General features: G+C 42.9%; 2 protein-coding genes across 2 annotated transcripts; both read right to left on the bottom strand.

The window, feature by feature from the left end:
* Window positions 1-210: 210 nt before the first annotated feature.
* Window positions 211-1,119, bottom strand: LOC147640121 (putative germin-like protein 9-2). The gene has a single exon (XM_086823142.1). It carries the CDS (start codon window positions 996-998, stop codon window positions 366-368), a length of 633 nt encoding a protein of 210 aa, XP_086679268.1. The 5' UTR covers window positions 999-1,119; the 3' UTR covers window positions 211-365.
* Window positions 1,120-11,252: 10,133 nt separating this feature from the next.
* On the bottom strand, window positions 11,253-12,161 carry LOC147640120 (putative germin-like protein 9-2). Its single transcript, XM_086823131.1, has one exon. It carries the CDS (start codon window positions 12,038-12,040, stop codon window positions 11,408-11,410), a length of 633 nt encoding a protein of 210 aa, XP_086679257.1. The 5' UTR covers window positions 12,041-12,161; the 3' UTR covers window positions 11,253-11,407.
* Window positions 12,162-13,655: the final 1,494 nt, after the last annotated feature.

Raw genomic sequence — 13,655 nt, 5'->3', positions numbered from 1 at the left:
CATAGGCTAGAATAATATTCCTTATGGATAGGGCCTATGAATAAGACCTAGTGGATAAGGACCTATCCAGAGAATACTTTGCATAAGGACATTAAGATCAAGGATTGAATCAATTGAAAACACGTTTAAGAAGGATCAATCAACTAGGTGTAACTTTATTATAAATTATAAAAGTGTTCTTTTGTAAGGCTCTTTCTTGTCATGACAAAGTGCATTTTAATTCTTTGGTAAGGCTCTTTATTATTAAAAAATAATACACATTTCGGTACTTCTGCACGGGCATTTATTTGTTGCATTTGTAATCTTGCATAGCCAACGCTTCTTTATCCACAGCCTTTACCGCTGCGGAGAGGCTAGTCTGTAGTTCAGAAAATGATGGCGAAGGGGGCCTGGAGCTGGGCGATGGTGTCGGTAGAGACCTGGAAGGCCTGGGAGAGGACAGCGGAGGGAATTCCGGAGCCGAAGAGGGTGGCAGGGAGAGAGACCGTGCCAGGGTTGGAGCTGCTGAAGGAGGCCAAGGCGAAGGCCTTGTTGTAGGAGCTGGGGTTCACTTGGAAGTGCACGAGCCCCTTGGGGAACACGAAAAGGTCGCCCTTCTGGAGCGTCTGAGTGAACAAGTGACCAGTGGTGTCGACGAGGCCCACCATGACGCTGCCGTCCACCACGTAGAAGAGCTCGGTGGCTCGCGGGTGGGTGTGGGGGGTGTTTTGGGAGCCTGGCTGAAACTCCAGGAGAGCAGCGGAGATGCCCAAGCCGTTTAGTGCCGGGAAGGCGTCCACGAAGGCCTTGATGGGCTTGAAGGCGCCTGCTGGGGCGTTGGGTCCACCACGGAAGCCCGTGAAGGTGAAGAAGTTGCCGTCCAGCATGCTGGCGTTCATTCCCGCGGGCACCGAGAAGTCGGTGGTGAGTTCTGGGTCGCTGGCGCTGGCCATCTGTGCCACCAGCAACGCTAACGCTGCTGCGCACATGAGCAAGGCATCATGGGAGAACACGGCCATCCAAAAAGACGTGAGGATCGAACGATGCGAAATGTTGTGTTTGACGAGAGCACCACAGCACGGCACGGCAAAGCGAAACCTTAATTTGCCTTGTTAAAGGCCGAGGACTCTCTGTGGGCATGCTCCGGCATCAGAGAGCCTATTTAACATCTTCAGGCGAGGGTTCCAACACACGCCACATCGGCCGGCACGCTCTTGACATCCTCGCCGCTCCGGCCGGCAGGCACCCGCCGTTTCCCATTTGCAACTTTCTATCTGTTCACACTAGCTTTCACCTGTGCTGCTTTGGCTCGGTCCTCAACTTTTTCTGCTTTAGTTTCTCTCTCTCTCTCTCTCTCTATATATATATATATCTATATCTCACTATATCTCTCTATATGTATAGATGTATATATGTATATATGGACATATACATATATATATATGTATATATATATATATATATATATATGTATATATATATATATATGTATGTATGTATGTATGTATGTATGTACGTACATAAGTACACACATATAAACATATATATATATATATATATATAGATACATATGTGTGCGTGTATTTATGATAATGTATATATATACATATGTATGTATGTATGTATATATATATATATATATATATATATATACATACATATATATACCCACCACAATCTTCTAGTCACTTAAACACCACACATACATCAAACACACAATCATACACGTGAGTTACTTTGCGACACTATTTTTACATTACCATGATCCTATACTCTTGAGATTTAAGAAATTAGTATAAAACTTTTATCCCATGGGATTCAAGATAATCAAGAGTATGGTATTCTTTGCTTTTGCAGCATGGGAAGCTAGCTTGGGTGTATGGGAAGCTAGCTTGGGTGGACTTGTACTTCACATGGAGAGATTCATATGGTCTTCTTTTTTGCGAGAGGTGAAGCTGCATGACTTTGCACTCACGACTAGGGTTTGGATGTGGAGCAAAGGGTGTATGGGACTTGTATAGAATATATGTGAGATGTGTTGTGATGGTTCAAAGTAATGATGAGAGATCAAGGTCGAATGTGCTGTGATATAGATGATCAAAGTAGATTGAATCAAGGTCATAAAAGAGACAAATGAGCCACATACCAACACAACCACATCATCATCATCATTAAGCAATGCTCTGTATAGTAACGCAAGGTCATGGAACCAAGATGCATTTCACATGGCCACTTGGAAATGCAATGTGACTCTATGGTTTGATCCACGAGGTTTTACAAAAACCTACTTGAAGAGCCATCATCTTTTACACAAGCATCAAAACCTTTATAGAGAGGACTACTCCGGCCGCTCCGGCCGGAGTAGTTTCCCATTTGCAACTTGCTATATGTTCACTAGCTTTCACCTGTGCATATACAAAGTCTCAAGCACAAGTACTTGTTTAACCGGTTTACAATAGGAAGGTGATGTTGAGGGTTGGATCTAGGCAAAGTCTCAAGCACAAGTACTTGTTTAACCGGTTTACAATAGGAAGGTGATGCTGAGGGTTGGATCTAGGCAATGAATTGAAGTACATAACACCATGATCTTTCCATGATAAACGTACAAATTTTTTCATGTGGTTATTGTACATCATAAAAAGAACCCATTGGTCCCTTCAAAAGAAAACCAAACCATGTATAAGAAATAACCAAATCATAAAATACTCATAGTAGAAATAAAAATCATATAACCATACTGATCAACTATTTGTAAGAAGAGAAATAATTTTGTAGACATATCTATACCGCCAAAAAAGTTTTTGACTCCAATGCTATCCTCGTGGAGACGTGGCGTCAAATAATCATACCATAAACTATCAAGGAACTAGACTCTATCAAGCACCTCTTTCGGCAATGTGTTTTCAAGCCACCTACTTGGGCCCAAATCAACCAATGGTTATGTAGAGTCTAAAGACCATCCCTAATCTATTAAGCACATAGAAGGATGTGAAAATAAACTCACAGCATGAATAAATTCATGGTCCTTGTTGAGGCCTTTTCATTCATGATTACATCAAGCACAATCACATCAACCCTTAAACCAAATCCGATCCTTGAGATCTAAAGTGTATAGATAATCCACTTTCAAATCTACAATAAGAGAGAAGTTGAGATATCATTACAGTGTAAACAATCACAAGTAGCAATAGCTTAAAATTAGATGAGATAGAAACTAAGTTACTAACAAGAGAGAAGTTGAGATATCATTACAGTGTAAACAATCACAAGTAGCAATAGCTTAAAATTAGATGAGATAGAAACTAAGTTACTAACACTTACCTTTCTCGTATGATCCCAACATCATTTTCAATGTTTTTAGAAGATTTGAAGTGAATCTCACCATTGGAGATTATCAATGTGAGTGGTATGGTAACACTCAAGGAAGGAGAGTCAGTAATAGTCACTTGAGGCTGAGAGCCAATAGCCCATCGTATCTAAAGATAAAAAGAACAAAGATGCCAGTAAGATACATCCAATATCAAAAAAGATATAAGTCTCATTAAAGGTTTAAAAAATAAACGAATACCAAATCTTATAACACCAAACCTTAGTTATTTTGTGCATTTGAGTTGAGAGAGTTGCCTCTTCCTTTCCTGATTCTAGAGGTTTCGATGGCAATTTCCTCAGCATATCTTCTTTGTTTTTTTTCTTGGTGGGTGCTAGGAAAGGACCATGTTCATCTCTTGTACAACGATTTTTCTACAACATTAGAGAGGTCAACTATTTGAAGAATTTCATTACCAAGAAAGATTATGTTTGAGAAGAAGGCTATAACATTTACATACCGGAGTGTGGGATTGATTATCAACATTATCTTTACTATCTTCCATCACTTTGACTTCTTGTGATTGCTCCCTCTCTATGGTACAACGCTTCTAAAAAAAGAGCACACTATGGGGAAAAAGAGTAACTCAGACATGATAGAGATAAGATAAAATGAAGTTTGCAGAGTTTCACTTATATGTGCATCGTAGCCTTCATCAATCCTTCATTGAATGTCTTGCATACGCTCTTCTTTCGTGTCCATATATGCATCCAAAGCTCTCATTAGCTCCCTTTCAAGAAACACATCACGAGGCCTCTTTACTTGCTTTTCGACATCCATCATAGCATCCAACTCCTTGCATTTCACTTTCTTTTGCTCTCTTTCAAATTTCTTCTTGTTTCTCTTGAACTTATATTCCACATTTGTGAAGCGAGCTTGAGTTTGCTTCTCGTACCTCGATGATCTTGAAGCACTATGCACGAGCAAACCCGGGGAGGAGCGACCCACTTTCCGAAATGGAATGATGTGCACAATGTGATGTACCTCATTAAGCTGGTCCGTCATTTCTGTCCTCTTGCAAATGTTTTCTGCATGACAATCATCATTGGCTAAACATCGCCTAGTTAATCTACCGTGTCGTCAAGCTTGACATCTTCATACAGAATCACATCCACCATATTGCACTCTAAGAGAATTGAAGCCTAATGATTGAAAGAGTAGAAGTGATTAAGACGGGCACAAAGATATTTAAAGCTAATTGAAGCTAAGTTTAAGAGCACTCCAGGTGATAATTAAGAGCATTTGTCTCCTTAGAGCTATCTCATAAGAACCTAAGAATTAGGTTCACATAGAAATAACCACATCTAAATCTATGATTATCTTACAATATAAAGAAAAGGAGATTCTCCCTTCTTTAGTAGTGCGTCCCACTATTGCAAATACTGCTTTTGCTACTTCTCATCTTGGCAAGAGAAGCTTTGATGTTTATGCAGCATAGAGGCTTCTAAGATGCAAGCAAAGATCATAGCATGTAAAGAGAGATCCCTTGTAGCCTTGATGCAAAGTGAGGCCTACTCTACTTGCAAACAATGGTTTGTCAAATAAGCTCTCAACACCATCTCTAGGGTTATTTATAGAGCTAAGTAATTACATTGGTTTAAGCCATATATACAAGGTAGCATGTATAGTAGATTTCATTTATATGCTATTTGCCATGTTTAGCAAATTTTAAAGCTGAGCTGATATCTTAGGATTAACTTTAGCTAATATGGAAAGCTTTTAAAGCTAACTTTTAGTGATTAGCGCTAGTTGAAGCGATTAACTGAAGAGATTGAATTCTTAGCACCGAGCTTCCTTCTCGTTCATCTGATAGTCGCATTCGTGTCGTTTGCGCTCCTCGGCCCCTAAACCTTCTCTCCCGTTCGTCTCACAGTCTGTAATGTTGGGTCGTGACTATGCAATTGTGCTTGCTCAAGTTGCTGAAGTGATAAAACGTTTGCACTAGCAAGCATCAAATGTCTGTGCTTGTGCCTGCTCAGGTGCAGAGTCTGCGCTGGTAGCTCTCTGCAATGTTGGTTCAATTGAGGGTCGATGGTAAATTACGCTTGTGCCAGCTTTTTGCTAAAAACGTATGCCTTAGCCAGCATCAAATCTCGATATGTCAATCTGTCATCTAACTCTCTAGGATCTCCGCAATGCTTACGGGTCACTCTGTACACCTGTAACTCTAGCATGTGGTGGCACATATCTATCCTGCATCCTCCAAGCCTCCTACTAAAATGACCCTTCACCACCACCTAGTCCACCAGCACCATAATGACCACCACCACCATCATCATCTCCCTCCTCAGCACTGGCCCCCTCTTTTTCATGCCAACCAAGCATTGCTAGTCATGGAAAAAGTTCTTATAGCTCAAGGAAGGGGGGCCATTTTGTAACTTTCCGTACTTTGAAGGACTCCCACCTACTACAGAGACACGGCTCTGGATGAAGAAGTTTCATGACCTCTACCATGCCAAATTCTCAAATCCCATAATCATTCCCACTTGTGCTAAGTGACTATATATTTTGCAATGATGGTGCTTGTGATCTATAAAAATGGCCTTACCCTTGTGCTTCAAGCCAAATGGGGAAGTCTCAAAGACTTATGTAGTGGCTAGAACTTAGTAGGCCTTGGACCTTTTTATAGTATATTTGTGCTTTTGCTTTGCTTTTGATAAGGATTTCAAACCCTTAGCCCAAGTGACTTAAGGCCACGACGGCGGCGGCAGATACAAGGGATAGCTTGGAGATGTGGTGAAGTGAATCCAATGCCCTTCCACTTACATGCTTATCATGCGGAAAAGCATGTTTGGCCTGCTGCCTGCTTACCAAGTTGGCATGCATAACAGATTTTATGCATACCATCCACTTTGAACTTCGAAAAACCTGCAACAATATAGTTGGGCTTGCATAGATTTCTTACGTTGTATGTTCATGTGTCCAATGCACTTGTGCCATATATCAATGTCTATAATAACACTTGTCCCATACACAAACATAGCTGCCTTCACCTAAGGGGTTGCCATGCTACTAATCATTGGAGCAGGGATTGTGCCAGTTGAGTCTCGGGCATTGATAGCTTTGAAAGCACAGGGCTATTATGTGATGGTGTAAAGACCCTATGGGTACTGAAGCAGCCAACTGCATAATCCAGCAAGGATAACAAGAGGGTACCAAAAGTAAACAGTTAACGGGGTTTTGTATAAACATGGCCCAAAGTTCAAAAAGCATATAGGCCATATCGTAAACGACCCTTCGGGGCAAGGGGCGACCGGAAGCCCCCCTAGGGGACGTGTCATCCCCCGCACCCCCTTGCTAGTGTGCCCTATCGGGCGAGACAAAATAAATGAAAAAAAGTTTCAAAATTGTAACAACATGCCTAGGACGCTATTCAACCTTTTAGCTACAAATTAAAAAAGTAAACATTTATTGAAACACAATATTTATACAACACCTTTTTGTAATAAAATAAATGACGAACATCAAAATAGTAGCAAAATGGATATTGAATATCGGCCGGGGGGTGTGAGGGCATGGCTGGGGGTGAGGACACGACATGGCTCCAAGGGGGCGGGGGGGTATGAGGGCACGACACGGCTCCGAGGGGTCGAGAAGGGGGGGTGAGGGCATGGCACGAGGGGGCCGAGGGTGTGAGGGCACAGCTCCAGGGGACCGGGCGTGCGACGACACAACACGAGGGGGGGTGTGACGACATGGCTTTGGGGGGGGTCGGGGGGTGTGAGGGCACGGGGGGTGGGGTGGGTGTGAGGGGACGGGGTGGGGGCGCAAGGGCACGACAGGGACGGCTCCGAGGGGCTAGGGGGTTGTGACGGCGGCGGCGGCAGGCTTTGCAACAAACAGGGGGGTGTGAGAGCACGGCCCCGACGGGACCAAGAGGTGTGAGGGCACAACACGAGGGGCGAGGGTGTGAGGGCACGGATCCGGGGGACGAGGGGCGAGGGTGTGAGGGCACGGATCCGGGGGACGAGGGGTGTGTGATGGGATGGCTCTAGGGAATCAGGGGGGTGTGACTGCACGGCTAGGGGGGGTGAGGTAGGCATATATATATATATATATATATATATATACACATATACATATATATGTATGTGTGTGTGTGTGTGTGTGTGTGTGTGTGTGTGTGTGTGTGTGTAGATACATATATATATGTATATATAAAGAATCCTTTCGTCTCCTCTTTCTCAAGCATAAATCTCATGTTCTCCTTCATTTATGTGCTCCCATCTCTACAAGCATAAGTTTCATGGAAGCTAATTGCATCCACAGTACACCAAGTTTCTTCCCACAAGCCACAATCTATGAAGCTCATTCTCATCTCACAGGTAGAAATTCCTTGCAGAATGCACTCTCAATACTTGACCCAAGTGCGAGGCGGTCTAGCACTATCGGCCAGACTCATCCACACCATTTGTATGCTTTGCCCACCAACAACGTTTTTGATTTCTCTACAAGCCATGAGTTGGAGATTGGTGTTGGTATTCCTCCATGGAAAAAGTTGACCAAGGACCACTTGAAGCATAGGCTTGCAGTTGTGCCACAACTAGCTTGGCCAATAGTGGATGGATGGCTATCCTTTGCCCCATTTTGAGGTATTATATGTAGATCACAATAAGGCCATATTTTGTGTACTCTATTTTTTTGGGGAAAGATTTCTTGGAAATTTCAAGTCTTTTTTGTCCTTTATGCCATGGTTTTTTAGATGGTTATGTAATTTTGAAATGAAAGGGCTAAGTGTCAATTTAATGGAGTGATATGTGCATGTCCAAGGATGGAAAGTTGCAAGACACATTATTTTGCGTGACAAGATACCATATGTGTTTGTAAATGAGCCCAAACAATTTAAGCCTAGTTTGGAGCTATAAATTAGCACAATAGAACATGCAATGGGCACTAAAAAAAAGCACAAGCAACTTTTTTCTAGTTTATGATGATACTCATAAGCATCCATTTGCCATGGTACTTTGAACACACAATTGTTGTGTGCCTGAATATGTGTTGAAAGAAGATTTGATTCTAAGGTGTGAATGGTTCATTGTTTCCCAAGCACAACTGTGCTTCACCCCAAGAATACAGTCACCTTGATGGTCCACAACACAAAGATGACGATACCATTATGCAAAAAGGAGGATCCAATCCTAAAGAATCTACATGATCTGAAGCACAAAAAGCTACGAGCCTCTTCCCTCGTATGGATTGGATGTTGCTTTCTCCATCTGTGGAAGCAATAAGTAACCTTAAATCTCAAATTGCTTATCAATGACAACAATGACGTCCTCAACTAGTTGGTGGAACATTCAAATGCCACAAAGAAAAGAACCCAAAATGATCACCAATCAACCCCCAAGTGATAAGGCATGTGTTCAGCTCAAAACATCGTTGATCATTATGATAACTCTATGGCCATTAATTGAACCGTGCATTTCAACCAAATCATGTGGCCCAAATGATGGCTGGCCACATCGCCTGCTTAACCATGAAAGCATGGGTGCTATCAGTATGACAGACTATCACCTCCCTAAACTCTCGGGTCTAAAGAGGTAACACTTGCATCGTGTGTACCTGTTTAGAAGGCCAAGCATCCTTCTTCACATCATTGGAACTTTATTTAGCACCTAGCTTAGGACAAGTTGCTTACAATGTCCAGGTTCGTAGCAGTGAAAGCATAGATTTTCCTTCTTTTCTTTCTCATAGTGCTCTTATTTTTACATGTGTGTGGGTTTCCTTTCTCTATGAGATTTTTTTTATGTCTCTTAGCCTAATGGCCCCTTGTGCTTCTTGACCCCCTTGTCCCACTTGTCCCTTGTCACATCGAAAACATTTTCTTTTAAATTTTGATGTTCCACCCTCTTAGACTGCTATCTGAAAAGTGATTATGATCTACGAGATAAATCATCATATATCTGAGCATACTTGATCACTTCGTCACATCTTTAGGTTCTTTGGTTGCAGATAGCTCTTGTACTCAGGCTCTAAACCTGGCATAAATCCGTGTAGAATTTGGAGTGCATCGATCCGCGGTTCAGGTGGCCTACTCTTCCTCTCCCCCCCTCTTCTTTTGCACAGCCTGCTACCTCGCAACGTGCCTCTGTGATCCCCTAGCTTCTCCAGCACGCGCACACCCCCTCCCCGTTTTATCAAGATTTGTGCCAATCGTGCTCATGGTCCTATCCGTCTGTCTATGTAGTCAGAAACCTCATCAATGTGCCCAGCTATTCACCCGACTACTGACCCGGCTATAACCGCGCGTGAACCGCGCTTGGCAGTATCATCCCGTCACTCTTGCTCAGCTAACCCTTCGTTGTTTATATTGTAAGGTTGTGTATTTGTCACCCAAACCTTAGGTTTACCTAAGGTCTTTTATTAACTAATGCCACTGACTCGAACAAAAGTTTGTTTAAGTTCATCAAACCGCTGACGGCGATATGCAAAGATATGGAAGTAGAAAACTGCCGACGTGGTCCAGAACTTGGTTTGAACCATATCTTCAAAATCGTGGATGTAGTGACTGTGAGCGCCGTCGATATGGTAAGAGTAGAAAGCCATGTGTCGTAGATCCGGTCCTTTGTTGAGATCGAAGACAAAATCTTTGTCAATCCATTTGGTAGCTCTGAACTCTTTGTAGCCTTTGTTGTAGGCAAGTGAGAAGGCAGGAAAATTATAGTAGCAGTTGGGATTTTGTACCTAATGTTCCACCACCACGGAACAGGAAAGAAAGCAGAGTTTACCCGAAATTCAAACGAAGCCTTTGCGTACCATCGTTCATAACACGGCTTCTCTAACCATTACACTCGCCATTCTGGTTGTAGGTCTCACCAACCTTCCTTTTGACCCTCCATATCTGCCTCTGCTATCTGAAAACCACCACACGTGTGAATTGGATGAATTGTCCTCCACCTGGGCCTCAGGGACTATGTGACACACCTCGTGCAGGAGAGATCAACGGCTCGGGTTCTCTGACCGTTCGATCTTCTTGAGAATAATCTCTTGGAATCAAAAGAGATCCTGGAGGATTTGATTGATGCCTTTAATTATCATCTGGCCCAAAGCTAATAAAGGCCATTGAATTTAGATTTTTAGCACAAGCGTAGTTTACCTCATAGATGCCTGTAGGAGTTGATCATTATGGTACTTGTGGTGGAAGGTGGATTAGGACCACCCTCTACTTTATTTTGCAGCTCAACCTTGTTTCTTGCAAATTTTTTGTGTCTACATCAACCTAAGCTTAGACTCAGCCTTTTCACTTATCACTTTTGCTGCATGGCTCGTGTGAGTGCATTGAGGTTTTTTTTCAAATTTTATCATCTTACCATTACACACGTAGGTTAAGTGCATAAGCCCTAGGGCCTTCACTATGTATAGGTCCTAATGCATCAGCCTCATGCATAGGTCCTTACGTATGAGGCATAAATACTTATGCACAAGGCTAAGGTTCTTTTGTGCTTAGGCCTCTTATGCATAAGTCCTTATGCAAGAAGCCTAATGTGAGGGTGCTGCTCTTAATGGAGTAGCCCTAATGCATATGGCATATGCATAAGACCTCATGTGTAAGAACCTATGCATGAGGCTTATGCATAGGTTCCTTCGACCCTAATGAATCGGTCTACTACATAGGGTTATTGTATAGGCCCTTATGCAATAGCCCTTATGGATGAGAGCATGTATGTAATAGCCCTAATGCACATGGTGGCCTTTACATAGGCTAGAATAATATTCCTTATGGATAGGGCCTATGAATAAGACCTAGTGGATAAGGACCTATCCAGAGAATACTTTGCATAAGGACATTAAGATCAAGGATTGAATCAATTGAAAACACGTTTAAGAAGGATCAATCAACTAGGTGTAACTTTATTATAAATTATAAAAGTGTTCTTTTGTAAGGCTCTTTCTTGTCATGACAAAGTGCATTTTAATTCTTTGGTAAGGCTCTTTATTATTAAAAAATAATACACATTTCGGTACTTCTGCACGGGCATTTATTTGTTGCATTTGTAATCTTGCATAGCCAACGCTTCTTTATCCACAGCCTTTACCGCTGCGGAGAGGCTAGTCTGTAGTTCAGAAAATGATGGCGAAGGGGGCCTGGAGCTGGGCGATGGTGTCGGTAGAGACCTGGAAGGCCTGGGAGAGGACAGCGGAGGGAATTCCGGAGCCGAAGAGGGTGGCAGGGAGAGAGACCGTGCCAGGGTTGGAGCTGCTGAAGGAGGCCAAGGCGAAGGCCTTGTTGTAGGAGCTGGGGTTCACTTGGAAGTGCACGAGCCCCTTGGGGAACACGAAAAGGTCGCCCTTCTGGAGCGTCTGAGTGAACAAGTGACCAGTGGTGTCGACGAGGCCCACCATGACGCTGCCGTCCACCACGTAGAAGAGCTCGGTGGCTCGCGGGTGGGTGTGGGGGGTGTTTTGGGAGCCTGGCTGAAACTCCAGGAGAGCAGCGGAGATGCCCAAGCCGTTTAGTGCCGGGAAGGCGTCCACGAAGGCCTTGATGGGCTTGAAGGCGCCTGCTGGGGCGTTGGGTCCACCACGGAAGCCCGTGAAGGTGAAGAAGTTGCCGTCCAGCATGCTGGCGTTCATTCCCGCGGGCACCGAGAAGTCGGTGGTGAGTTCTGGGTCGCTGGCGCTGGCCATCTGTGCCACCAGCAACGCTAACGCTGCTGCGCACATGAGCAAGGCATCATGGGAGAACACGGCCATCCAAAAAGACGTGAGGATCGAACGATGCGAAATGTTGTGTTTGACGAGAGCACCACAGCACGGCACGGCAAAGCGAAACCTTAATTTGCCTTGTTAAAGGCCGAGGACTCTCTGTGGGCATGCTCCGGCATCAGAGAGCCTATTTAACATCTTCAGGCGAGGGTTCCAACACACGCCACATCGGCCGGCACGCTCTTGACATCCTCGCCGCTCCGGCCGGCAGGCACCCGCCGTTTCCCATTTGCAACTTTCTATCTGTTCACACTAGCTTTCACCTGTGCTGCTTTGGCTCGGTCCTCAACTTTTTCTGCTTTAGTTTCTCTCTCTCTCTCTCTCTCTCTCTATATATATATCTATATCTCACTATATCTCTCTATATGTATAGATGTATATTTGTATATATGGACATATACATATATATATATATGTATATATATATATATATGTATGTATGTATGTATGTATGTATGTACGTACGTAAGTACACACACATATAAACATATATATATATATATATATATATAGATACATATGTGTGCGTGTATTTATGATAATGTATATACATACATATGTATGTATGTATGTATATATATATATATATATATATACATACATATATATACCCACCACAATCTTCTAGTCACTTAAACACCACACATACATCAAACACACAATCATACACGTGAGTTACTTTGCGACACTATTTTTACATTACCATGATCCTATACTCTTGAGATTTAAGAAATTAGTATAAAACTTTTATCCCATGGGATTCAAGATAATCAAGAGTATGGTATTCTTTGCTTTTGCAGCATGGGAAGCTAGCTTGGGTGTATGGGAAGCTAGCTTGGGTGGACTTGTACTTCACATGGAGAGATTCATATGGTCTTCTTTTTTGCGAGAGGTGAAGCTGCATGACTTTGCACTCACGACTAGGGTTTGGATGTGGAGCAAAGGGTGTATGGGACTTGTATAGAATATATGTGAGATGTGTTGTGATGGTTCAAAGTAATGATGAGAGATCAAGGTCGAATGTGCTGTGATATAGATGATCAAAGTAGATTGAATCAAGGTCATAAAAGAGACAAATGAGCCACATACCAACACAACCACATCATCATCATCATTAAGCAATGCTCTGTATAGTAACGCAAGGTCATGGAACCAAGATGCATTTCACATGGCCACTTGGAAATGCAATGTGACTCTATGGTTTGATCCACGAGGTTTTACAAAAACCTACTTGAAGAGCCATCATCTTTTACACAAGCATCAAAACCTTTATAGAGAGGACTACTCCGGCCGCTCCGGCCGGAGTAGTTTCCCATTTGCAACTTGCTATATGTTCACTAGCTTTCACCTGTGCATATACAAAGTCTCAAGCACAAGTACTTGTTTAACCGGTTTACAATAGGAAGGTGATGCTGAGGGTTGGATCTAGGCAAAGTCTCAAGCACAAGTACTTGTTTAACCGGTTTACAATAGGAAGGTGATGCTAAGGGTTGGATCTAGGCAATGAATTGAAGTACATAACACCATGATCTTTCCATGATAAACGTACAAATTTTTTCATGTGGTTATTGTACATCATAAAAAGAACCCATTGGTCCCTTCA

Source organism: Cibotium barometz, chromosome 3, assembly GCF_041138505.1.
Source record: "Cibotium barometz isolate CiBa-2024 chromosome 3, ASM4113850v1, whole genome shotgun sequence".
In the NCBI taxonomy this organism is placed as follows: domain Eukaryota; kingdom Viridiplantae; phylum Streptophyta; class Polypodiopsida; order Cyatheales; family Cibotiaceae; genus Cibotium; species Cibotium barometz.
This window is presented reverse-complemented; position numbering and strand designations above follow the sequence as displayed.

Excerpts from the sequence above, each read along its gene's own strand:
- LOC147640121 (XM_086823142.1), bottom strand. The coding sequence starts at position 998 with ATGGCCGTGTTCTCCCATGATGCCTTGCTCATGTGCGCAGCAGCGTTA.
- LOC147640120 (XM_086823131.1), bottom strand. The coding sequence starts at position 12,040 with ATGGCCGTGTTCTCCCATGATGCCTTGCTCATGTGCGCAGCAGCGTTA.